This window comes from Hibiscus syriacus, unplaced genomic scaffold (assembly GCF_006381635.1).
Source record: "Hibiscus syriacus cultivar Baekdansim isolate YM2019G1 unplaced genomic scaffold, ASM638163v2 tig00116997_pilon, whole genome shotgun sequence".
Classification (NCBI taxonomy): Eukaryota; Viridiplantae; Streptophyta; class Magnoliopsida; order Malvales; family Malvaceae; genus Hibiscus; species Hibiscus syriacus.
This window is the reverse complement of record NW_024063513.1, coordinates 5,341,728-5,369,446: the sequence shown is the minus strand read 5'-3', so window position 1 is coordinate 5,369,446 and position 27,719 is coordinate 5,341,728. Positions and strand designations below refer to the sequence as shown.

The following is a 27,719-nucleotide window of genomic DNA, read 5'->3' as shown; positions in this document are numbered from 1 at the left end:
AGGGATTAAATATATAACTATACCAAAATTTTTAACTGACATGTCATCTTCTCTATTAAATTTTAGATATAGGTGATTTGATTGAACCATTTAAATAGTTGAGTGGTTAGATTGATAAAATTAAAACATTGATGGTCAAAATGAAATGATATAATAATTGAGTGGTCAACTGTATACTTTACCCTATTATAAAACTCATATTTGTGACCCAAGGTGTAGAGATATTACCTTACATTCATACAGAAAAGCGAACTCTATCATTAAAAATCTTTATTTCCTGAGAATTTTTTTATAAGAAAAGATAATTATTACCATATGTCTCGTTAAAAACATATCTAATCTTAATGGAGGAAAAAAGTACTTATGGTAATAATCTTACAACAACAATAATCCAAGGGCCTTACAAACAAAACAAAACATCAGCAACATTCTCCTAATTGTAGAAAACAAAACTCATGCATTATCCTCATTGAATAAGAGAGTAATCTCATTAAGAAGAACAACAAAGAATTGTGTTTCAACTATATCCGACCCTACACTCCTCATTAGATTATCAGCAACTCGGTTACTTTGTCTTAAAACATGTTGGAATCTAACTTCCCAATCTCGACCAAGCAAGCAATATATATGGTCCATAATAGACAGTAAATTAGTTTTTCTTTTATGGTCATGTAACAAATTAATAACAGATAGATTATTACCTGAGAATTATTTATTGTGGTTGGTAAGGCAGAGTTAGGGCTTGAATTGAATAAATCATGGAGTGAAGGAATTGGGGATTTAGGGATTAAGAGTGAATGGGGAAAATTGATTCATACAAAAGGGAAATGGAGGAAAAACAATACGACGACACTAAAGGAGTGGACTTTAAACATACAAATGTGATTGGTGGGCTTGAGAGTATGTTGTTGGATCCGAAACATGAACAGTGGGCCAACACATCACCTGCAGCAGACCATTAAGAAGAAAAAGAGAAGAATAACATGGTTTGGAGTTAGTTATCCAATTGACATTGCAATGGTTAAGTACATTGAATAAAATAAATTAAGATTACAAGAATGTACTAGTGTGATGAAAATTTAGTGAAATTCTGAAATTTCTGTCATCCTTTCTTCTACTTATATTTTCCTTTCTACCAGAATCATAACAAATGGGTAATCAGAGCTCGTTTTTTAATCCAAAAGTGCAAAAAGAAATTTCAAGCTAGGTAAGCAGAAGAAAGTTCGCCAGATGGTCGAAACAACAAACTGGGTGCTATATGTTCTGATTGTTGAGACAACTCCGGAAGGAATATCTCCTTGGTGGGTGAAGGAACGAGCTACTTTTGAAGAGCGTTTTTTTACTCTAAAAACTCAGTCAGAAGAAAATCAAAGATACATGAAATGCATATTGCAACTGATGGCTAAGAGTACTAAAGAGGTTGAGCAATCCATAATGTGAGCACCTAACGACAACTTGAAACACTTGGGGATAAATTAACAGGTAAAAAACCTTTCCAAGGTAATGTCATTGATGAACACGAAAAATACTCGTTCAATTCGGTATCTTAGCTCTGAGACATGGTGTCCAACCAGTAAATCCCTTTGCTGGTGATAATCCTATATGAAAGGTTGTTAATCAGGTATGTGAATTAAGGGAACATTTTAGTGGGAATCATACAAATACATGCATGGGTTTGTCACTTTCTCGGCCTAGAATAGAACTTCCTTATTTTGAGGGCACTAATCCCAGGAGTTGGGTCCAGTAATGTCACAAATGTTCTTCACTGTATGCAATTCCTAATCATTATAAAATGGAATAGCCCCTATGTATTTATATGGTTGAGCAGAGACATGGTTTGATGCTTATATTATGAAGAAGAATAGAGTCGAATGACATGAATTTGTGATCGATATTTGTCATAGATTTTGTGATAAAGACATGGGCGATGTTATTGAAGAATTTAAGAAATTATTTCAATAGTCGTTAGTGGAGAACTATCAAGCAAAATTTGAAAAACTGCAACCCTTTGTTTTGCAAGTGAATCCTCAATTGGGAGAAGCTTATTTTGTTTTTAGTTTTCTCAGTGGACTTAGGAGGAAATCAAGTACAAGGTCAAAGTTTATGAACCACAGATTGTGGCTATAGTGTGTCGCAAAGCCAAATTGTCTAAGTTGGCCTTAGAAGTGGAAAACAAGAAGCCTCATTATTCTTTCAATCCGACTACTTTTAGATCTTTAGGGGCAGTTCAAAAATCTTAGGTTCCTGTAACTACCACACCTATGAAACCTCTTATTATTCCAAACACCGCTCGATAGCTTTTAGTGGATTATCGAAGAGAAAATAGTTTGTGTTTCAAGTGTGACGACAAGTTTGGACCTGGTCATGTTTGTAAAACAAAGCAACTTAATATGATGGAAGAAACAGAGACTCCGGGTGCTGGACATAATCAATAGGAGCAGGATCTTTTAACGAGAAAGAATGATGAGACATGGAGGTTTTGTATGGATTATCAACAAATTAACAAATGGAAAATGAAAGAAAAAATTTCAATCCCTGTGATGGAAAATTTACTAGATGAATTGTCTGGTTTCGAATATTTTTCTAAGATTGATTTATGGTCTAGTTATTAGCAAATTCAGATTCACGAGGAAATTCCAAAAACAACATTTCGAACTCATCACAACCACTTCGAGTTCAAGGTAATGCCTTTTGAGTTAACAAACACACCTGTTACTTTTCAATCTTTGATGAACACTCTATTCGGACCTTAATTGTGCAAATTTGTTTTTGTGTTCTTTGATGATATTTTGATATATAGTGATACAATATCATATTTACCATTTGCGCACTATTTTGGGTATTTTGTGAACTAATTAATTTTTTGCAAGGCAAAAGAAGTGTTTCTTTGGTTAACGATAGGTCGAATACCTTGGCTATATTGTTTCCTCTAGTGGAGTTACAACTGACCCTTTAAAAGTGGAAGTTATGTGTAATTGGGAACATCCTCACAATCTAAAATCTTTGAGAGAATTTTTTGGGCTTACGAGTTATTACAAGAAGTTTATAAGGGGTTATGGAGAACTTAACCAACCCCTCACCAACATGCTCAAAAAAGACAGTTTTATATGGTTCCCTAAATCTAAGAAGGCTTTTTAGAATTTGAAGAATGATATAGCCCTTATACTAGCCCTTCTGAATTTTTCTAAACCATTCTGCTTTGAAATAGATGTCAGTTCGAAAGGCATTGGAGTAGTTTTGTATCAATATGGGAGGTCTATCGCTTATCTCAGCAAAGCCTTGGGGTCACGACATAATGATATGTTTATTTATGAAAAATAGTATATTACGATTTTGATGGCTATGAATACATCCAAAAAATCGGGCTAGTGACCAAAGTGCAAGATTTTAAAATTTTGTGGTTAATTTAGATAAATTAAAAAGTTCAGGGATTGGTTTGAAATATTTGATATATGATTGTTTAACAAAGATTAAAAGATGAAGAGGCATTTTGGTCTTTTAACAATTAATGAATTAAAATTTTATTAGAAGTGTATTATAAGCACGTGGAATAGGGAAGATGAGTAATAAAGAAGTTTAGAATTCTCTATCTTCTTCATCTTTCTTCCTCATCTCCATCGTGAGTTCCTACCTAAGGTGAGAATGTTTCTTGTTGATTATTCCTTTCATTTTTAAGTTGGTTTTGATTCTTGGAGTGTTAGGAAAGCTTAAGGAAGCTAAAAAAGAAGTAGAAACTAAAAGAATTTCAAGTTACGAGTGATTGAAGAAAAATGATTTTTAAGTGAATTGATGATAAAAAGTTAATAAATGGTTTTTAAAGTCATATTTAACTTGTCATAAGCTGAAATAAGAAATCTAAAGTGTTAGAAATGGATTTAGAACATGTTGAATTTTTGGTAAGATTTTAGTTTCAACCGAAATTATGGGATTTTGGATGATTAAGTGTGTTAGAGTAAAATAAGTTAGTTTTTATAAGTATAATTAAGTTTAAAAGCTTGAGAAGAGGTCATAGTGGAAGGTTTAAGGGAGTTTGGTTAAATTTTAAGTTGAAATAAGCAAGTTTTGGGCAAGGGGTATCGGTACTAGATGAACAGTACTGATACTTCAAAGCAAAAATAGGTGATATCGGGGTTTGGGTATCGATACTGGATGAGCAGTATTGATATCATAAGGTAAAATTTGATGAATCATTTAAAGAGTATCGATACCGAAGGAGTAACATCGATACCAAAGGTATCGATACCAATGTACAAGTATCGGTACCATTTTTATAAAACAAATTACAGAATCTAGGAAGGGTATCGATACTAAAGTAAAGTATCGATACCGCAATAAGGAAGTATCGATACTGTGTCTGGGGTATCGATATTATTCAGATTGGAATTTTGAAATAAGTGATTCGTTTAGCTTATGTTATTAAAGATTGATTATAGTGATATGAATACCGATATTTATACCAATCGTATTATTGTGTAGATATCGAACGAAGGCAAGTCCAAGACGATTCGAAGTTATAAAAGTGTTCAAGAGTTATAAGTATTTTACTTTGATTAAGTGAGGCCAAGGTGAGTACATACTACTATAATGTATGATGATATGGAAAATAAGACTTACGATGAGTCTATTTCCAATATTTGGATTTTATGATTTATAAATACTAGTATGTTGTGATATGATTTCTATGTATAACTGAATACAAGCATATGTTTATGTGTTATATGCACTTTTATACTTGGTCTATGTGATTACATGAAAAGGTAAAATAAGCCATGTGACATTTACTTATATGCTACATGAAAATATGATATATGTTATGTGACCATAATCTGTGTGTTATGTGATCTATGTGATTACATGAGCATATGATATAAGCTATGTGTTATTGACCTAGGAGATTATATGAACATGTGCTATAAGCTATGTGATAAGGATCTGTGTGTTTATATGTCTATGTGATATTGAACTACATGATTATATGAATATGTGAAAAGTAAAAATGGTATATGTGAATACATACATATGTGATAAACTATATGAAATGGTATAAAAGGTAAAGCCCATAAGTATGTGATATGAAAGCTAAGGGAATAATTGGCATGCCAAGAGTCGAGGGCTCTATGCGGTCTTTTGGGACAATACTATGTGGTCATTCGAGACATTTCTATGTGGTACTTCGGTGCAATTTATACGAGTTGTGGTGACAACATTAGTGCACAACCTCAATGCACTCACATACCTTAAGTTCTCAATGATGTACTATGGGCTATTAAAAAAAGATATAAGGAACTGTGATAATGATAGTAACAATGATAATGATGTTGATAATGATATTGATAATGATGATGCTGATGCTGATGAGGATATATATATATATATATATATATATATATATATATATATATATATATATATATATGTGTGTGTGTGTGTGTGTGTGTGCACTTATGCTTTTGTTATATGATGTGTTCTATAGTTTCTTTGCATGATTGTATGAAATGCTTAGAATATGATTAAATGATGTGATATTTTATGATACATTTTATATGCCTCACTAAGTCAACGACTTAGCATGTGAGTATTTCACACGTACGCTCGGAGAGGCAAGAAGATTAAAGTTAGGAGCCAAGACAGCATAAGTCTTCTGAAGATCATATCAGAAAAGATTTAACAATATGTGTTTTGTTGTATTAAATATGGTTGACATGTAAATATATGTTAAATTGTATATGCTCTTATCATTTTTGTAAAAGAACTTTACTGTATTTATGTAACTTATTAAGTATTTTACTTTCAGTTGGAATTTGATTTTTCTTTCTATACTTTGATAAAAGGATTCCCTCATTTTTTATATAAATAAAAGTTTGAATTTTCAAGTATTTTTCAAAAGTAAACGATTTGAAAAGTCAATGTGATACATCAGATTTGTATCCGGGTCAGATACGGGTTAGGGTGTTACAATGGAGACACTATTTGAAATGACGACTTTGTCATTAAAACCGATCATGAGCCACTTAAACATTTTTTGGAACAAAAGTTGACGACAACTATTCAGAAACGTGGGTTGACTAAGTTGTTGGGGCTAGATTATACTATTAAATTTATGAAGAAGAGTCGAATTATTAATGATGGCTGCTACTTTAATTATTCCTCATTGGGTTCATGAAATTTAAAATTCTTATCTAAATGATGAATTGGAAAATAAACATATTACAACCGTGTCTATTCTAACTGAATAAGTTGAAGAATGGTCTTATACTAATGGTGTGTTACAGTTTTGAGGTCGAGTTTATGTTGGATTTGATGGTTCGTTACGTGCAAAACTTATTTCATGTTTACATGATTCTCCATTATGAGGCCACTCTTGGGATCATGCCACCTATCAACATATTAAACATCTTTTCTACTGGCCAATGTTAAAAGCGACAGTTTTGTTGCATGTTCAAAGTTGTAATGTTTACTAAAGAACGAATGAGGAACATATTTCTAAACATGGTCTCTTCAGCCTTTGCCTATTCCAAATCGAGCTTGAGAGGCAATCACGATGGATTTTATCGAAAACATTCTCATGTCTTTAAAGTTTAATTGTATATTAGTAGTGATGGATAATTTGACCAATTATAGTCATTTTATTGGGCTCTCTTACCCCTACACTGTTATAGAAATGACAAGGAAATTTTTGGACAACATTTACAAATTGCATGGTCAACCATAAATTATGATTTCAGTCAATGACAAAGTTTCTATGAGTTTATTTTGGAATGAGATTTTTAATCAATTAGGAACCACTACTGTATTTAGCACCACATACCATTCGGAGACAGATGGTCAGACAAAAAGAGTTAATCAATGTTTGGAACAATACTTATGCAATATGTGTTCCCTAAAGCCTAAGGATTGGGCACGGTGGTTACCTCAGGTTGAATGGTGGTACAACACCAATTTCCATATAGCCCTTGGCATGACACCGTTCGAATCATTGTATGGGTATAAGACTCCAATTTTACAACCAAACTACAACACACCAGTTCAAGCAATTCAGGATATGCAACAACAAAGAGAATAATTAAACAGAGTTTTGAAAGATAATCTCATCAGAACCAAACACCGAATGAAATAGAATGCAGAAAAACATTGTTTCGATAGGGAATTTAATATTGGAGACAAAGTTTACCTTAAACTATAACCCTATCATCAAACCTCTGTGGCTCTTCGCTGAAACTTGAAGTTGTCTGCCAAATTTTTTGGTCCCTACAAAGTCATTGAGAGAATTAGTTCAGTCATATACATATTACAATTACCTGCAAATTTGAAATTTACCCCGTTTTTCATGTAAGTTTGTTGAAGAATAAAATTGGCATGAATATTGTTACCTCTCTTTATCCTCCTGGGGTTGGAGCCTGATAACTCTCCAAAAGAGTTATATTTTATATCATTTTTACTTAGGTTAAGTTTGCATTTTAGCATTCTTAGGATCATATTTAGATTTATTTTAGCATATTTTACATCATTTGCATATTGGGAGTGAATTATTGGTACTTGGGTTGATTTTGATATTTTTGCTATGACATTGTTAACGCTGTAGTCGATGTTGCTGGAATGTATTACCGAGATGATGTTGCAGCCTTCCGGATTCACCAAGCAACTGGAGTAATTTTAGGAATTAATAGATGTCAACGACTGGTGCGGGATCAAATACTGGAATTTGAATTTAAGAATGAATCTTCAGAAAAAGTAGAACTCTTCTATTGGTGGAGAGTTTAAGCTTGATGGGCTATAAATATAACTTTTTCTACACACTTTTTTGATCATCAAAAACCCTAGTCGCCTCATATTTTTTCTCTTACCATGGCCGCCTAAACAATTTGTCAAAAAATGTAGCAGTAGTCGGGGAGCACTGCTGTGTAACAGCGACGATCAAGTGGAGTTCTACTATGTTTTCGCCCCTTTTCTAAGATAGGAAAGTGACGATTATTTAGTAGAATAATTATGTTATTCTAGAAGTTATTTGGTTTTGATCATAAGGTGTTTGATTAAATGTCTCTTGTTATGTTTTATGTTTAAAAATTATTTTTATGTGCGCGCTTATGGGAAGATTTTAGAAATAATTTCATCTCTATGTATGTGATTTCTATAATTTTTAGAAATAAAAGTTGTAGATTTTTATCATGCTATCTTTGTGTAACATTGGTGTTTGTGAAAAGCAAAGTTTAATGTATAGAGATGTATGCTGACAATTGCCCAACATTGTTAACTATTTGATTAAATTGAATTAATGAAGATTGATTCTTGTTAATTGAATATTGTTAATCATTGCTAGATATATGAATGCACTGTTTTAAGCATATCGATAGTGGGAACGACCAAATACCACCCTCATCTATTGAATCTTTATTATGTTGCTCACCCGAATGCTATAGCACTACCTGACACTTATCATTTTGATTTTTAATACTTTGTTGTTTATTTCTATTTCCATAATTCAACCTTACATCATTTGAAATCTTTCACACAACTATATTGTAACATGTTTTGCTCTCTGTGGGTTCGACATTCGAAGCTTTTATAGCTTCCACTTTATTACTTGAACGATACGTATACTTGTGTGGTTGTTATAGCATCTTATGTAACATTAGAGCCGATGGTCAACTTCAGGTTTATCAGACGGTGGTGTTGAACAAGCGCATCGTCAAACGACAAAACAAAGTCGTGACCTAACTCCTCATTCAATGGTCAAATTTGGAACCGGAGAGCGCTACGTGGGAAGATTATTCTGTTTTGAGGTCCTAATTCTCTGGTTTTGATCTGTGGGGATAAGGATCCGGTGAAGGGAAGGGTAATGTTATGGCTGGTAAGGCAGAGTTATGGCTTGAATTGTAGAAATCGGGGAGTGAAGGAATTGAGGATTTAGGGATTGAGAGTGAAATAGGGAAAATTGATTCAGACAAAAGGGAAATGAAGGAAAATCAATATGATGACGCTAAAGAAGTGGACTTTAAACATACAAATGTGACTGGAGTTAGTTATCCAACTGGCATTGCAATGGTTTAGTATATTGTATTAGAATAAATTAAAATTGAGATAATGTATTGGTGTGATGAAAATTCAATGAAATTCTAAAATTTCTTTCATCTTTTCTTCTACTCCTATTTTCCTTTATACCAAAATCATAAAATTATTATTTAAATAAATTTAATTACTTAATATTTTTAATTGTTAATAAAATTTAATTTAATTATTATTTAAAATATAAATAAATTGAAATTAATTACATTGAAACAATATAGTTTTTTATTCCTTAAAATGATTATTGATATTTCTTAAAGAACTTCCAAAAGAGGGAATAATTACTTCGAGATAAAAAGTTTTTTAAAATTATTTTTTAGATATATCTATAGACACACATTTAAGCTTTTATTTATTTATTTATTTTCAATAAACTAGAGTTCTGATATAAGTAGTATTATTTTGTTAGGTGGAATGTTTCATCATCCAACGTTAATATATTTCGTATCCTTATCTACTTTGCCCATCATATGGAAATTCTTTAGCCAGATTTAATTACCTTCTCTGTTTAACCAAAACGCCTAGCATTGCCTGGTTTCGCTTGATTTCAATTGACGATCACAGCTTTCTTTACAAAAAGATGGGGGATATATCTCTTCCTAATGATGCTTTGTTCCTTGGATTTGATAGCTCTACTCAGTAAGCTCTCTCTCTTATCTCCCTTTAGTTCCGTGATCCAAATTCCGATGTCATTAAGCAAAATCTAAAACTACCCATTTGTCCATGTTTTGTTCTTTACTGTTAAAAAAAATTCTAACTTATTTAAAGTTTTAAAATTCGAGGCCTTTATGATCAGGACTTAGATAATAAATCGGAAACTGGAAGAACCCATGTAGCCAAATTGCGTATTTATTCTTATGCTGTAAAGAAATTGACTTGTAGAAGCTGTTATGATCTGTGTTTAATACTTATCCAATTGGGTCCGATTGATGTTTTGTTGTTCTTTAGAATTCTGCTAGTTGAAAAATTATAATGGAGTTAAGCTTACGTTTGATTTCCCCCCTTTCGTTTAAAGGTCGTTGAAGGCAACTGTTTTGGACTCTAATCTTGTTATTGTTGCTTCGGAGCTAATCCACTTTGACTCTGATTTGCCTCATTTCAAGACCAAGGATGGAGTTTACAGAGACCCTAATGTTAATGGCAGAATTGTTTCACCCACCATAATGTGGGTGGAGGCTTTGGATCTCATTCTTCAAAGACTATCTAATTCCAATTTGGACTTTGGGAAGATTGCTGCCGTTTCTGGTAGTGGCCAGCAACATGGCAGTGTTTATTGGAAGAATGGTAGTTCTACATTATTATCATCTTTGGATCCCAAAAAACCATTAGTTGAGCAGCTTGGAAATGCTTTTACTATCAAGGAATCACCAATATGGATGGACTGCAGCACCACAGCTCAGTGTAGAGAAATAGAGAAAGCTGTTGGAGGTGCATTGGAGTTATCAAAAATTACGGGTTCACGTGCTTATGAGAGATATACAGGACCACAAATTCGAAAGATATTTGAGACGCAACAAGAAGCTTATAAGAACACTGAGCGGATCTCTCTTGTTAGCTCTTTCATGGCTTGTCTCTTCATAGGGGCTTATGCTTGTATTGATACAACTGATGGTGCAGGGATGAATTTGATGGATATAAAGCAAAGGGCTTGGTCTAAAGTTGCACTAGAGGTTTGTTTTGCTTTCTAACTTTTTGTGGTTTATTTTTCAATCTCTGAATCTTGTTGATGGATTTTTCTTATGTTCAGATTGTCATTTTTTATGTTACTTAATGACATTGTTGAACTTTCAATTTTATTACAGGCTACAGCTCCAGGTTTGGAGGAAAAGCTTGGAAAGCTAGCACCTGCACATGCTGTAGCTGGTTCTATAGCCTCCTATTTTGTGGAGAGGTTAGTGGCATATTGCTTCCTAATAGTTCACCTTCGATGATTACCGGCATTTCTTTGGAATTTTATATTGAACTAATAATATTTGCGTTCTCTATAGTAATTAACAACTCTGAATATGGGTTATAATATGCGTGACCTTCAAATTGCTGGTGCTTATGTATGTATACTGGTAAAGAATTTGCTCCACTATGTCAATGTTGGTACTTGGTAGGCAATGGTTGTTTATATGAACTTTTATAGTGAATGGTGGAATATACTCCCCTCAGCATGCATTTATAATAATTAAAATTACCCTTTTCATGTGTTCATACTTCCGCATGTGTATATCCACGGATATATGTTGTCACATCGCTCTAATTTATGGTATAGAGACTGATTGAAACTCATTAATGTCTTTTCAGGTACAAGTTCAATAAGAATTGCTCAGTGGTTCAGTGGTCGGGAGACAATCCAAACAGTTTAGCAGGTTCCTAACCCCCTAGATCTATTTTAAACTGAATTCTTTACGTGAGTGCTATCTCTGCTACTCAATTATTTGGGTTCTTTAATCGATCCGTAATGTAGGTTTATATTAGTCTCCTCTTGATTTGCACTTAAAGTCTAAATTTAGTTTAAGGAGCACTATTGTGTCCAAATATTTAGTCTACTACATGGTGGTGAAGACAGTGCAAATGTAGGTTTAAGTGAATTCACTTTAGAAAACCCAGAAGAGACGCAGAAGTGGTAAATGCTAAAACTTCCCTATCCTTATCTTTTTCTTCATTTTACAAATGCTCCTGAATTTATCTTACTCGATGCTATACAATACATAACATTAAAAGATTCATTGGTTTATGATGTGTGGACTATAAAGCCTACCTTAAATAGGTTCAACTTTTTCTTGATATACTTTATGAACTTGAACTGCTCTTTAGTCTTAAACACAATCAATATTTTGTGGAAGATAATAGTGTCGTCTCTCTCTTTGGTTGCCGAGTTTTGTTGTCAATTTATGTTAGTCCCTTGAGGTACAAATATTCAAATATTTGTCAATCAATATTTTGTGGAAGACAATAATGTCGTCTTCCTTTTTGGTTGCCGAGTTTTATTGTCAATTTAAGCTAGTCCCTATTTTATCGTGAGATGGGTTTTTATTTTTGGAAATTATCAAATCTTTAAAATCTCCACAGCAATTTAGTTGCCAATATAATCATTTCCTTATTTCTCCAGAGAATACAAAACAAAGCCTTTACGGCTTACTTTTTTTGCAGAATCATACATAGATTATAATTCTTTTTATCTTCAGTTTTCATCAATTAAAAAAAAGTTGGGCTTGCAGGTTTAACTCTAAACACTCCTGGGGATCTAGCAATCAGTTTGGGTACCAGTGACACTGTAAGCGCTATTTATTCTCTTTATTTGATCAATACTATCCCTATGCTTACTCTGATTCTGGAAGTCCCATCCATGTCTTGCCAACATAGATTCCTGCTTGAATCTTTAATTTATAAGGTGTACTTGAAGGTCATGTCTGTGACTCCCTTGAAGATTTTACTTTCTTTCTTCTTTGACCATACAACTAATGTGGAATGTGTGCTTTCGTTGAAAGAGTTTCTTTTCATGGTTCTGATTGCATGCATTACTGGTAATCATATTTTGCTCCATGTTTCTTTTGCTTCTTTGTTTTCTGTAATTCTCTGACTTTCTATAATGTCCTTTTTTATCATGAGATGGGTTTTTATTTTTGGAAATTATCAATTCTTCTGCTCTATATGTACTTCTCTGATTTTTCATTCAACAAATTGAACTTGGTGCACTACAAGCTCCATCTTTAATCACCAAGAACATATTTGGGAAATTCAAATTGGATCAACATTTGTAGTGGAACTAGTTATCTCCTGATATTATATTTTTTTCTTTGGTAATATTTTTCAGCCTTTGTCATTAGGTTCATTTACCAAGGCTTTCAAGTTAGCCTTCCAAGTTTTCTTTGTTTAGCATACGGAGTATGGATGTTAGTCTTAAGTGGTGTCCCAACAGCTGTATTCCAACTTGACTCTGCTCATTCTTGCTGCAGGTCTTTGGAATCACTAAGGATCCTCAACCTAGTTTAGAAGGGCATGTTTTCCCAAATCCTGTTGATAACGAAGGCTATATGGTTATGTTGGTCTACAAAAATGGGTCTTTGACACGTGAAGGTATCAGAAACCCCTCCTATTTGTTTCACATTTGGCTTCTTGTGTAGTTATCTAACAAAGTGTACGTGTATTTAGATGTACGCAATAACTATGCTGAGAAATCTTGGGATGTTTTTAACAAATTTCTGGAGCATACTCCTCCACTGAATGGTCAGTAAATTAGATCTTTTAGGGAAATTTTACTTTGTATGAAAAGTTATTTGTTCTTTATCTCTCATTCTAATTTCTGCAACAGGTGGGAAGATAGGCTTCTATTACAAGGATCATGAGATTCTTCCTCCTCTTCCTGGTGGGTTTCAAGATTTTTTCATGCAGGTCTTAGGTTTCAGTATGAGATTATTTCTCAAATGGATTGTTTAGTTTCACAGCTAATTCGTTTGCTAATATACTTGAACGTCATTAAATAATGGAATCCATAAGGATGAGATGAGAAACTTTTATGATGTCATATGTTGGTATATTGTTCTTTCGGTATACATGCAATCTGGAATGATGCATATTTATGTGATCTCTAGTGTGTGTATTTCCTAGGCCTAATAATCAGCTAAAAGTTTTCCTTTTTGTGTGTATGTGTGAAAATTCAGCTGGCTTCCACCGGTACGTTCTTCAAAATTTCAACGGTGAAACTCTGGATGGCTTGAATGTACAAGAAATCCAAGAATTTGATCCTCGTTCCGAGGTAAATTACTCAAGAAATAATTAGGCGTGTTACACTAATGAGTTTCTTCTATCGCTGTTCCTGAAAAGCAATGGGTTTTATCACAGGTCCGTGCCTTGATCGAGGGCCAATTTCTCTCAATGCGTGCTCATGCGGAAAGATTCGGAATGCCTTCTCCAAATCGAATCATCGCTACTGGTGGAGCATCAGCAAATAAAAGCATTCTCAGCTCAATTGCATCAATTTTTGGCTCTGATATATATACTGTTAAAAGGCCAGGTATGCTATTGCTAATTTGCAGTATGGTATTGTAATCTGCCCTGTTTACAATAAACTTAAATCTAGTTCATACCTTCTTTAAGTCAAACAAAGTGATTCTTTTCATTCAACGGTTAACTCTGAAGTCTGAATTACTTTGATCACCCCATACTTTGCTGTTACGTTGACAGATTCGGCATCTCTGGGAGCTGCATTGAGGGCTGCTCATGGTTGGGTGTGCAACAAAAAGGGGAGTTTTGTGCCAATCTCACAGATGTACAAGGATTTGGACAAGACATCTCTGAGCTGCAAGCTCTCAATGGCTGCTGGAGACCAGGAACTGGTTTCCAGGTACGCTTTATTGATGAAGAAGAGAATGGAATTAGAGAATAAGCTTGTCCAAAAGTTGGGACGTTGCTAGGACTCAATTAACTTCTAATTGTGGTTGTGGTACGAGGAAACGCTCAGTGACATCTTTCTCAACAGCCGATAATTGTGTTACATTTCGTGATTGTTATTTAATTTTATTGTCAGGGTTCATTTATTTTCAATTTTTTGATATCGGCGTTTCCTGTTCTGTTCTTCAAAAATGAAGGTGTAACTCATGTTCTTAAAAGAGAGAAAGTTAAGCAGTTTATTGTGATTTTAAAGAATTCTATGGTTTTTAAAAATAAACTATGAATTTATCTTTATTTGAACATTTTCTAATTTTTTAAAATTATTATTTAATAATATCCAACAATTAAAGTTGATCCACTCGGTTCTGGCAAAGTGTTATCTTCCCTTGCGCTGCACTTGAGGACTCTAATTCTAGCATAGATGAGTCGATAACTAATGTGGCAACTGTAGTTTGAAGTAAGCGAATATATATTCCGCAGTTTAATCCAAAATGGAGTTTGTGAAATGCAGATGGAGATTAGGCATATTCTTTTAGTAGGTAAATCACGGGTGGTAACTTTATTCGCTGAAAAAACAAAACCTGATGCGTCACTCATGCAATTCAGCTCTGGAGACCTGCAATCCAAAAGCAACGAGGAAAATACATGACAGTAGCAAATGGACAAAACATACGCCTTCCCTTAATACCCTCATCTCCTTCACCAGACTCAACACCATCCTCTTCATAATCAAGAAAATACATCATAGTAGCAAAAGGTTAAAGGTACTCGTTCCCTCAATACTCCTCCTCGTCCCCTTCATCTCCTTCACCAGACTCTGCACCGACCTCTTCATAATCTTTCTCAAGTGCAGCGAGATCTTCACGAGCCTCCGAGAACTCTCCTTCCTCCATGCCCTCACCAACATACCAGTGCACAAAGGCACGCTTGGCATACATGAGATCAAATTTGTGATCAATGCGGGAAAACACTTCAGCAACGCTAGTTGAATTGGAGATCATGCACACGGCTCTCTGCACCTTGGCGAGGTCCCCGCCTGGTACAACAGTTGGTGGCTGGTAGTTGATACCGCACTTGAATCCAGTAGGGCACCAATCAACAAATTGGATGGTGCGTTTGGTCTTGATGGTGGCCACAGCTGCATTCACGTCTTTGGGCACTACATCACCTCGGTACATGAGGCAGCAAGCCATGTACTTTCCGTGGCGTGGATCGCATTTGGCCATCATGGAAGAGGGTTCGAAAGCAGTGTTGGTGATCTCAGCCACCGATAGCTGCTCATGGTAAGCCTTCTCAGCAGAAATAACAGGAGCATAGGAGGAAAGCATAAAATGGATCCTTGGATAGGGGACAAGGTTAGTCTGGAACTCAGTCACATCCACATTCAGGGCTCCATCAAACCTCAATGAGGCTGTGAGAGATGAGATAACCTAAATCATACATGCAAAAACAACACGGTTAATGAACAACAATCATTACATTTCATAACATAAAGACTGGTTAAGCATTCTTATGATTACCTGGGAGACAAGACGGTTGAGATTGGTATAAGTGGGTCGTTCAATGTCCAAAGAACGCCTGCAGATGTCATATATTGCTTCATTATCAAGAAGCACGGCGACATCAGTGTGCTCGAGGAGTGAATGAGTGGACAGCACACTGTTGTAAGGCTCTACAACAGATGTAGAAACCTGAGGTGAAGGATAGACAGTGAAACCAAGCTTCGACTTCTTTCCGTAGTCAACAGAGAGGCGCTCCAAGAGAAGAGATCCAAGCCCAGAACCAGTACCACCACCAACAGCATTGAAAACCAAGAAGCCTTGGAGACCAGTGCAGTTATCAGCAAGCTTTCGGATACGATCTAAGCAGAGATCGACAATCTCTTTGCCAATCGTATAATGGCCACGAGCAAAATTGTTGGCGGCATCTTCTTTGCCACTGATGAGTTGCTCAGGGTGGAAGAGCTGGCGGTACGTTCCAGTCCTCACTTCGTCTATAACAGTAGGCTCCAGATCCACAAATATAGCACGAGGGACGTGCTTCCCGGAACCAGTTTCACTGAAAAAGGTGTTGAAAGCATCGTCTCCTCCACCAACAGTCTTATCGCTTGGCATTTGACCATCAGGCTGAAAATTCAAAATTCTATAACGATCAACACCACATTCTAAACCTTAGATTATCTAACAGAGTGGAAATCGTTCAGCTAACATTTCAATCGATCCAGTGCTATCTGTTTCTAACGAATCCGATTAAATTTACAACAACATAAATGTAATTAATAACTTCAATATACTCGAATGAGATCACAATGTCGAAATAATTACAAAAATTAGAAGAAAAAAACTAACGGGGAAATGAAATAAACAAATAGAAGAAAAATACCAGAATTCCATGTTCGAGACAGTAGAGTTCCCAGCAGGCATTTCCGACCTGAATACCGGCCTGACCGATGTGAACTGAGATGCACTCTCTCATTTTTCTTCTTGTTAAATATTCAAATAACAAAAGGAAATTGAGAATTTGCTCCAAGAAGACGATAAAAAGGGGTTGGGGCGTGTATCAAGACGCCTTCAGCAATATGAAACCTATGGAGTTGTTTAAACTCGCAGGGGTTTATATAGGGCAGAAAATTGGTTTGAGGGGGGGGGGAATATAAGCAATTTGTGGTTAAACCAACCAGATTAATTAACCGCGGTTAACTATGCCAGCGAGGAGAGGTTTTGTCGTTATTTTTTAAGCCAGTACCGGCCTGCCTGCCTTTTCTCTAACTACCTGATATTTAATTTAATTTTCCGATGATTTTTCACTTTCCCATGTTTGGTTTAAGTTTTTCAAGTGATTTGGAATTTTTCATGACTTCAACTTTTCATCAAATGAGGGAAATTGAATTACATCCAAGAATGGATGTAATTCAATTCCCTTGCTGGAGGGAATTGAAATATGATCATAATACCCTCATCAATCTTTTGGTAACTTATTCATATATTGACCAATAATATTTTTTTATTATTTCGGATCGGGTCGGATTTCTAATTCATATATTTGGATCGGGTCGGGTGAAGCTTTATTTTGGTCGGGTCACGTTGGTTTTTTTTAAGTGTGATATTCGGGTCGGGTTCGGGTTTAGGGTGAAAAATACCCGACCAGACCCAAAAAATATATAATTTTACCTTATATATTTAGGAATAATTACAATAATACCACTATATATATATGTATATTTTCAATTAAGTCGCTGTTTTTATTAAATAAAAATAATTTTTTATTATTTCGGATCGGGTTTCTAATTCATATATTCGGGTCGGGTCGGATGAAAATTTATTTTGGTCGGGTCGGGTCTCGGATGGAGGTTCCCTTGTTATCGGGTCGAGTCTGATGGACCAAAAACCCGACCCAACTTGACCCATGGACATCCCTAATTGGGATGATTTTAACTTGTGATGTTTATTAGCATAAAAATTAACTGACCTTTATTCACATATGTAATGAGGTAAGGGGGAGGTAAGATAGTAGGTTGCCCCCAACGCCAGGTTGAGAGCAGCTTCTGTGGGAGACCTCCAAATTATAAAATACCCTCCGTAGGACTCGATCGCACGACCTCAAGGTTAAGAACCTTGTGCTCTACCAACTAAGTTGGATGATCATTAATAAAATTAAAATTTAATTTTTTTAAAATTTTTATAATATATTACTACATGTGATTTATAAAACAAACTAAAATTAAGCAAAAAAAAGAAGGGCAATCCTATCATTTTACATTACTAAAATCAAATTCATCTGACATGTCTGCTAACCAAACAGAATATGGAATTGGATTCCAATTCAATTTCCTTCCAACCAAACAGAATATGGAATTTGATTCCAATTTCTGACAGATTCCAATTCTTTCACATATTTCAATTCCCTCATAAACATTCCAGCGAACCAAACGCTACCTTATATGTCAAAAATCATAGTGGTTTATTTTGTAGACAAAAGAAAATTATAAATTTAGTTGTTCAAATACTGGTCTACATATGTTAGTAGTGATTCAAATAATATTATTTTAAAACATTAAATATAAATTATATTATTTACAAAGAGATTATTTAAATTTTAAAATATAAACTTTCTGTTGTATCAAGAAATACGTATAAACTTTTTGTTTAATTATAATAAAAACGGGGCCGATTAAGTAGGTGAGCTATCTAAAGAAGTGGATTTCACATTTCTATCAGTTGGGGCCCCAATCTGATAGAATGGACCCGTGACTTTTCACCTCGTATCCGATTTCAAGTCGAATTGATCATCAGTTCCCATATTATGTGACACGCCAATAGTAAAATGTTTTAATTTAATTATAATGCTAAAAGAATTAAGATTTCCCATATTTCTTTTTCATATATCAAAATTAAAGATATTTTCAAAAAGATTAAATTAAAGTTATTCATGAATTTAAAGTACCGGATTATCAATATACAAAACAGTTACTATAAAACTCCAATTATGCATCTTGACATCTTGTAATTGAGTTGGAAACTGATACACTTGTGCAACAATATACGCAATTTGATGTTTCTCTTTATTGTGTTACACCAACAATCAGGGTTCAAACCAAAGACAGATAAGATTTTATGTACAAATTTAAAAAAATTATATTAAAATTTATAAAATTTTAAAAGATGCAAAATCATCAATAAAAAAGTATAAAAATATATTTAATCTAAATGAAAATTTAAAATTTCTAGAGATGCATCTCAACACTCGCATTCGAACAACCTACCATTGAAGGCCCTGAACTGCAACAACAACAACAACAACAATAGAACCATATTCTCATATGCAATGGGACAAGGGGGAGGTAGGGTAGTAGGCTGCCCCCAACACCAAGATTGAGAGCAGCTTCCGTGGAATATCTCCGGCAGTCAGAAAATTAAAAATAGAGAAAAAATGCAATGCATATATAAATAAATAAATAAATAAATACATAGTTGAACATTCTTCACATGCAGTCTTCATATGCGAGTATGTAGTGGGGAGTAATCCCTGCGTAAAAATCTCTGCATATAGACAGAAACGTAAGACCCGACTAAATTTAAAAAGAGGAAACCTGAAGGGAAGGATACACAATAGTTAACGATAACAAGCTATGAGAAGGAATAAAGTCAAATGGGTTAAAACCTAAACTGAGGCAACACTACTCTGCTACCCTAGTTCTAAACCTTCTTAAATTCTAATAATAGAAACGTATATAAAGTAGGAGTCATGAAAATTATTACAAATGCATTAAAAAGAAAACAGAGATATTACACCATATGTCTGTGGCCCGTAGTACTCAGCTACCCTGACTATCATTTAAATTATCTGTTTTGTTTGGGGCTAACTCCAATTGCTGGAATCATAATCTGAATTTTCATAAACGTCATGAACAGAGATCTGAGTCTGACTATTTCTATTTGGTCACTTAAGATAAATATGCATGCCAAGCAAACTTCATGTAAATAAACAAACATGAAATAGCTGACGACGTCGTTTCTTCAAAAGTTTTGCTTGATTTCTTTAAAGACCATGTATGCCCTACATATGAAAACATTATCTAACCGGCCAAAAGCTAAGCATCTTGATCCGGCAAACACAGGCAACATATCCTAAATAAATGCTGATTTCGTATCATCACTAGTGGAAGAAATCTATGCATTTGAATAAGCAAACAAAACTGAGCTTCAGGACAATGGGAAAGATTCGAAACACGTCAAGACAGAATCGATGCATGATAGAAGGCATTAGAAAATTACATAAAAGGATTACAGATACATGCAGTGGGAAACGATGTCAACCATATTCAACTGAGGAAAAGGCAAAGAAACGAAGTAGAATTAGACTATTTATCTTCTTTTTTTTCATTCAGAAATTGGATTTCTGAGTAGGTAATCACTGACTCTTAATAGCATTATGTCATCATATTGTGAACATATGCAACCAGTAGAAAGATACTTATACCACAGAAATGAGAGCCCTAAACTATCATGCAACTTAAGGCTGCAAAAGGAACAACAACAGAAGAAATTCAAACCTAGATAAAGCAATCTAAACAATGAATAGAAAGCTATAGACTATTTGTACGAGGCAGGATACAAAAAAAAGAAGAAGCCTTTAAGCAGTAAACTATTGGAACAAATTACTTCTCAAAGTGAAAGATAACATGTTTGGCACACTCGTTACCTCACAAGTGGGTTGCATGAAAAGATATCGAAAGGTAAATGAATTATTAGATAACATTTACCGGTATGTCATACTTCAACAAGAATCAAGGAATACCGAGTAGGCAGCAAATAGGAGATATTGATGACAGTCAGGACGAAGACTAACATATACTCGGTTGATAATTACATAGGACCACAAAGCATTTCATATGACCTAATCCATGGTTTAATCTACCAGCAGTCAGAGAAAAATTACTCTAATCGAGCACTGTTCCACAAGGTTTATACAAGATTTCCCCAGCCTATAGTAAACAAAACCAGACTATGAATAAGAGGGAAAGTATTTAGTTATCAAAATGTGTTAAGACTTTTTTGGAGGATTTCCTAGAACCTATGTAAATTGTTTTTCATATCCAACTGTCAAAGGTTCGTACACATGCAGAGAGTAAGTTGCACATTTTGAAGGTAAAAGACCGCATACAGAGGTAAATCCATATTGTTTGGGGCAATATCACAAGCATAGACAAATTTGAAAACACACATAAATTGAGAATATTGATTAAATTCACTCATGCCACTCGCCAAAATTAACGAATCCATGCTTTATCTCAGCAATGTTTGCTTAAGATGTTAACATGCAAAACAGAAGTTTACTTACAAATCACCATCGATATCGCTTAAAAGATTATTCTTGCAAAGTAGAACCTCAAGGCACTCAAATTCCAAATCCCAATAATGCATCAATGTAAAATCAAGGCATCAAACCGTATCAGAATCCTAAGCCTCGGCATTGGTAAATTAAAAGCCCACCTATTAGCTAAAAAGGAACAAGTCATGAAGACATACCGATAGTATAAATATCAAAGTCCAAGAGAAATGGTTAAAAGAATGCACAGGGTTCTTACATGCATGGAACAAACAAATGAAATGATTCTTATTCAATACTCTTCTGCGATTGGTTTTCATGGACCACTTGAGGCCAAATGCAGCAATGAAACTAAAGAAAGAAACAATTTTTCCAAATGCCAATAAAGGCAAAAAATAGAACCTTTCCATTCTCAGGTGGCTTTGCATTTCAAATACCAACATCAGAATCACCTACATTTCCTAATTTACTTTATCTACCAAGCAAGTGTTATAAAATGCAAATTACATAAAAAAAGGAGTAAGCTGTGGGCAAAACCAGAAATAGAGCAATTATTTCTCTATATTTATAGAATCAAAGTCGATTTTTGGAAAATCGGGGGAAAACACACATCATAACCATCGTCAGGGTCACTGAAAACATCGAACAAAGCATAACATAGAGGAAAATGCTTCACAATCCCACCTTCTTCTTCCTCAGAGCATTCCGACGTATGATTATGGATGCCTCGTGATTGATGATGAACTGTAAGCTCCTCCTCCACATTTAAAATCTCATCAGAAGGAAAAAGAAAGAGAAAAACATCCAGAAAAATATAAACTGAAAGGATAAGGGGGTGAGATTTTACTTTTCAGCAAGAAAGAAACTATAAGTGAAAATATTTATATTTTGCCTGGCTCCATCCTGTTTGCCTTTTTGCTAGCAATAAGGGAAGGTAGTTGCTTTACACAAGGAGAAACAGAGCTACATAGTCCTCTCTATCCTGTGAATGCACGAAAATGACCTTCGATTTACAATGATGTAGACCGTAGAGAGAAGGTAACTCTTGAAGACCAAGGGTCCTTTGGTCATTAAAACCATCAACAGCCATTACAGTAACAGGTTTTAAGGTATTGCTGCTGGGTTTAAGTTCTCAATACTAATAAAAATAACAGAGAGCTAATTTATTCTCAAGTTTTTTTCCCTTTTAAGAGAGAAACGTGAAAGGAGAGGAAGATAGAGAGAAGTTTGTCTAAAACGGGAATTTCAAAGAAGTAAAAAAAAAAAAAAAAAGTAAGAAAACATAGTAGTGTTTAAAGCGCTTAATACTAAAGGTGTGTTTGGTACACATAATGTAATATTATCAGTAGGAATAAAAAATTATCAAAAAATAGAATTATTAAAAATATTGTATTTTGTGTTTGGTTAGTTTAGTAAGAATGTAAGATTACCGTGTTTGGTTAAAAGAATAAAAGATTATTGTAATGTATATTTGACCAAATTATCCTTATTATATATTTATATAATATTACAAATTGTAAAATATTTATATATTTTCTTTAAAAAATTAAATTCATAATATTTTTTTTTTATAAAATTAAAAATATAAAAAAAAGTTTAATGAAAGGGTAAACAAAATTTTAACCCCTGAACTTCATATAAAATTTTAATTATAAACTTTTTTTTGTAAATCTAAAATAATTTAAGGATAAATTTGTAATTTAACCTTCGTAGAAATTTTATTATTCAATGACAGAAGAATGATATTTTTTGAAAAAAAAATTTAAGAGCATTTTAGTCCAAAACGCCGGTAATGTTACAATACCTAAGGAAAGGGAGGTAATGATATTTCCGGTAATATACCCCAAAAAATCTACTATTGGTAATAAAACATTACCGGAAATGAGATTCCCGGCCAACTAAACTTAGGAATGTGGGATTCTCAGTGAGAATCCCACAATCCTTGAACCAAACACCCCTTAAAAGTATTCAAAATATGTCGATTTTCACGAGTAGGTGTTTAAATTATTTTTTAACTTATCAACGTGCTTAACTTTAGGTACATCTATTTTAACAGTCGTTAAAAAGACATGTTAAGTGACATGTGTCTGATAAATTTAAAATTTTATTTAAAAACATTTTATTTTAGAAAAAAAAAACCCTATTTTCACTAAAATACCAAAAAAAAATAAACTCTCAAAATTTCTTATTCTAATTTCATTTACTTTAACTGTCGGTCATTTTCGTCTACCCATTTGCTAGACTAATCACTCATACATCGCCGGCCACACACTAATCAGTTACAACTCTTAATATCATCCCAGAATCTAAAATTTTCAAATCCTTGATCTCTAAAAACTCAAATAATCAATATTAAATTCATTTGATCGAGATAATTGACTGTTTAGCCCACTTTAAAAACCAACCGTTTGGTTGTCTTTTTAATCGATCATTTGGACTTTGCCCATTTGGTCATGGCAAAGGGGTGGGACGCGGGGGAAGAAACTGTAAATTGGAAGAAAAAAAATTATTTTTTAATAATATTTTTATTTTTAAAGGAATATTAAAATTTTAACATCATGATACGTGTAATATAATGATCATTACGATCGAGATACCTAAATTAATAATGTTTTTAGCGTCAATACTTCAATAAATCGAAAAATAATTGAAATACTTGTTCGTAAAAAAAACGATATAATTAAGTTACTTATTTTAGTATCAAGCATTTAAAGAAAAGGCCGGTGAAAATCCATTTTCAACTTCATCATCGACCTCTCCTAAGGCTCACCATTTTCGTCTCTCAATTTCTTTCCCTCTCTTTCTTATGTAATATTTTCCTTTTCGTGAAATAGTTTAAAAATTAAAGCCCCCCCCCCCTTTCTTTTATCAGATTGATGAATTTTGTTTTTGAAAAGTGTGATTTTCTAGTATAAACTAAATTATAGGTCATCAACTCTGGATAGGTTTATGTTTTTACCACGCAATTACAAAAGTTTTTTCATTCAATTAATCTACTTTATATTTTTTATCACTAATCACTAATTATTGAAGAAAAGATGATATAATTCATTATAAAATTGATATAAAATAAATTTAGTTCTTAACCTTTATATATTACATCAAATTAGTCTAAAAACTATAGAAATTCTTTTAAAAATGGTTTTAAAAATCTAAAGATCCTAAAAAAACTTAAGGAAATTTAAAATATAACTAAATTTAAAATTCTACGAAATAAAGTCAAGTTAAAAAACTGGGAGGCAAACGATAATTTACAATATCTTTTACATGTTTATATTAAGGATTGAATTAAAACTTTAAAAATTAAAAGGACTACAATCTATTTTAAAAACATTGGGGGTTTAGGCCCATGTCGACTCCTAGATTCGTTCTTTAATGTTACTCGACCTAATGTTTAAAGTTAATTTTTAGATAAAGAGTCAATTGCAACATATGTTCCCAAACTATAACCCTCATTTAAAATTGGTTCTTAAACTTTTGAATATTTCAATTTCATCCTTAAACTATGACTCTCATTCTAAATCAGTCCTTACACTTTTGAACATTTTAATTTCATTCCTAAACTATGACTCTCTTTCTAAATTGGTCCCCAATTTTTTTGAATATTCCAATTTCATCCCAATTTCATCCGAATATATAATTAGCTTCAACCTAATTTAACCTAATTTTTGTTTTTTTAAAACATATAATAACATAATTGGCCTATCAATTTTATTAGCAAGGGATGTGATTAGTATATATGTATAGTTTGGGATGACATTAGAATGTTCAAAAAGTTTGGGGACCATTATAGAATAAAGGTCATAGTTTGGGGATGAAATTTAAATATTTAAAAGTTTGAGGACTAATTTAGAATGATAGTCATAGTCTAGGCATAAAATTGCCACGTTTAAAAGTTTAATAATCAATTTAAAATGAGGGTCATACTTTGAGGACATATGATGCAATTAACTCTTAAATAAAATATATATAAACTAAATATTTAAATAAGGGTCTAGCTTTGCATGGTTGCCTAAATAAGTATCTGAATAACAGGTTTAACGATTTCTTATTACCTCATAAGGGCATCACTTTTGATTGAATAAGGGCCTAACATTTCAAAATAGTTAAATAAGGGCCTGATATTTTAATTTGCTTAAATAAAGTCATAATCTTTTGAAAATATATTCAAATTTAGGCCCTTATTAGAGTAAGTTAGGAAACGTTGGACCCTTATCTATGTAGCTTTGAAAATGTTATATCTTTATTTAATTTTTTATTATAAATTTTAAGTCTTTATTTGAATATATAAAACCTTTAGGTGGCGCTTGGTGGCATGAATCCCTTGGAATTAGGGGGTATTGGAATCCAATTCTACCACTTTCCTATGTTTGGTTCAAGTTTTCCAAGGGAATTGGAATCCCTCATGGCTTCAACTTTCCATCAAATGAGGGAAACTGAATTCCATATATTCTATAATGGAATTCAATTCCCTTGTTGGAGAGAAATGAGATTTGATCATACTACCTTCATCGATATTTTGGTAACTTATTCATATATTGAATAAAAATATTTTTTTTATTATTTCGGGTCGGGTTTCTAATTCATATATTCGGATCGGGTCGGGTGAAACTTTATTTTGGTCGGGTCGGTTGTTTTAAGTGTGATATTCGGGTCGGGCCGAGTTCGGGTTTAGGGTGAAAAATACCCGACCCTAAAATATATATAATTTTACCTTATATATTTAGGAATAATTACAATAATACCCCTCTATATATAATTTTTTCCAATTAAGTTATTGTTTTTATTGAATAAAAATATTTTTTTATTATTTCGGGTCGGATCGAATTTCTAATTCGTATATTCGGGTCGGGTCGGTGAAACTTTATTTTGGTCGGGTCGATTTTTTTAAGTGTTATATTCGGGTCGAGTTGGGTTCGGGTTTAGGGTGAAAAATACCCGACCCGACCCAAAAAATATATAATTTTACCTTATATATTTAGGAATAATTACAATAATACCCCTATATATATATTTCAATGAAGTCACTGTTTTTATTGAATAAAAATATTTTTTTATTATTCGGGTCGGGCTCGGGTCGGGTGAAACTTTGTTTTGGTCGGGTCGGGTCTCGGATGGAGGTTCCCTCGTTCTCGGGTCAGGACGGGTGGACCAAAAACCCAACCAATGGACATCCCCAATTTGGATGATTTTAACTTATGATGTTTATTAGCATGATTTTTATAATTTATTGAAATGAATAATCAATCAATAAAATTAAAATTTAATTTTTTTATAATATATTGCTACATGTAATTTATAAAACAAACTAAAATTAAGCAAAAAAACAAGAAGGGCAATCCTGTCGTTTTACATTACTGAAATTAAATTCATCTAACATGTCTGCGAACCAAACAGAATATGAAATTGGATTCCAATTCCTGACAAATTACAATTCCTTCACATATTCCAATTCTCTCATAAACATTCCAACGAACCAAACGCCACCTTAAGCTCTTAGTCGATTATTTTAACAGATTAAACTCTTGAATGAACATTTCTAAAAAATTCTTTATTTGAACATTTAGCCAATATAAGAAGTAAATATTTTGATAGAGGGCTAAAGAAGCCTTTCTAATCCTCAATAAAAATATAACTGCGTCCAATTAAATAAGGATAAATATATAAAAGGTTATTAATGTTCGGGTAAAGTTTTTTTCTCGTCGATGTTTTAAAAGTAATGATTTAGTAATTAATATTATCAATCTATAACAAATCAATCACTTGATCATTTACAGCCGTTACTAGAGTAAAAAATTACTGAAATGACATGATAAACTAAAATTTGACATTATTTGACCATGCATGACAATCATTTTGATCCTCCATTTGATTATCTGTTCAAAGAGGAACCCAATCCTCAAAGAAACCTTAACTTACCACCACTTCAATCCCCAGTTTGATTTATGATACCTTGTCTTCCCATGAAACTGCTAATTAATGATGATTCAGTTTTATGAAGACTTTGCAAAAGGTGGTTTGAAGCTGAATCAGCCTGTTTAGTGTTGTTCTCATATTCATATTATCAACCCAACCTTTACAGAGTCTACGCTAGTCTCTAATTCATCATTAACCAGCAGTTCAATGGGAAGGTGAGGTGTTATAGATCAAAATGAGGATTGAAGCTATAGTAAGGGATTGAGTCCTCTTTGAAGAGGAGAGTCAAATGGGTGATCAAAATGATTGCCGCACATAGTTAAACAATGTCAACTCATCAATTTAACACGTCATATTAGTAATTCATTATCTCAATAATGATTTTAAATGATTTAGTGACCAGTTTATTATATATCGATAATATTAATGATCAAATTGTTACTTTTAAAACATTGTTGAAGAATTTTTTTTATTCAAACATTAATGATCATCATATTACCTATTAAATAAAGCGGTTCAAAATTTGAGTA

General features: G+C 33.4%; 2 protein-coding genes across 3 annotated transcripts; one reads left to right on the top strand and one right to left on the bottom strand.

Moving 5' to 3' along the window:
- Positions 1-9,543: 9,543 nt before the first annotated feature.
- On the top strand, positions 9,544-14,596 carry LOC120194409 (xylulose kinase 2-like). Its single transcript, XM_039196720.1, has 11 exons — positions 9,544-9,702; positions 10,079-10,733; positions 10,866-10,954; positions 11,356-11,420; positions 12,273-12,328; positions 13,011-13,131; positions 13,207-13,281; positions 13,367-13,420; positions 13,716-13,810; positions 13,897-14,068; positions 14,239-14,596. Exons 1-11 carry the CDS (start codon positions 9,644-9,646, stop codon positions 14,466-14,468), a joined length of 1,671 nt encoding a protein of 556 aa, XP_039052651.1. The 5' UTR covers positions 9,544-9,643; the 3' UTR covers positions 14,469-14,596.
- Positions 14,597-14,976: 380 nt separating this feature from the next.
- Positions 14,977-17,038, bottom strand: LOC120194408 (tubulin alpha-4 chain-like). 2 transcript variants are annotated; one of them, XM_039196719.1, is made up of 4 exons: positions 16,828-17,038; positions 15,966-16,571; positions 15,209-15,875; positions 14,977-15,104 (listed from the first exon to the last, which is right to left on the bottom strand). In XM_039196719.1, exons 1-3 carry the CDS (start codon positions 16,918-16,920, stop codon positions 15,222-15,224), a joined length of 1,353 nt encoding a protein of 450 aa, XP_039052650.1. In that variant the 5' UTR covers positions 16,921-17,038; the 3' UTR covers positions 14,977-15,104; positions 15,209-15,221. The 2 variants fall into 2 exon arrangements, with proteins under 2 accessions (XP_039052650.1, XP_039052649.1); XM_039196718.1 differs by having other exon boundaries at positions 15,022-15,079; positions 15,177-15,875.
- Positions 17,039-27,719: the final 10,681 nt, after the last annotated feature.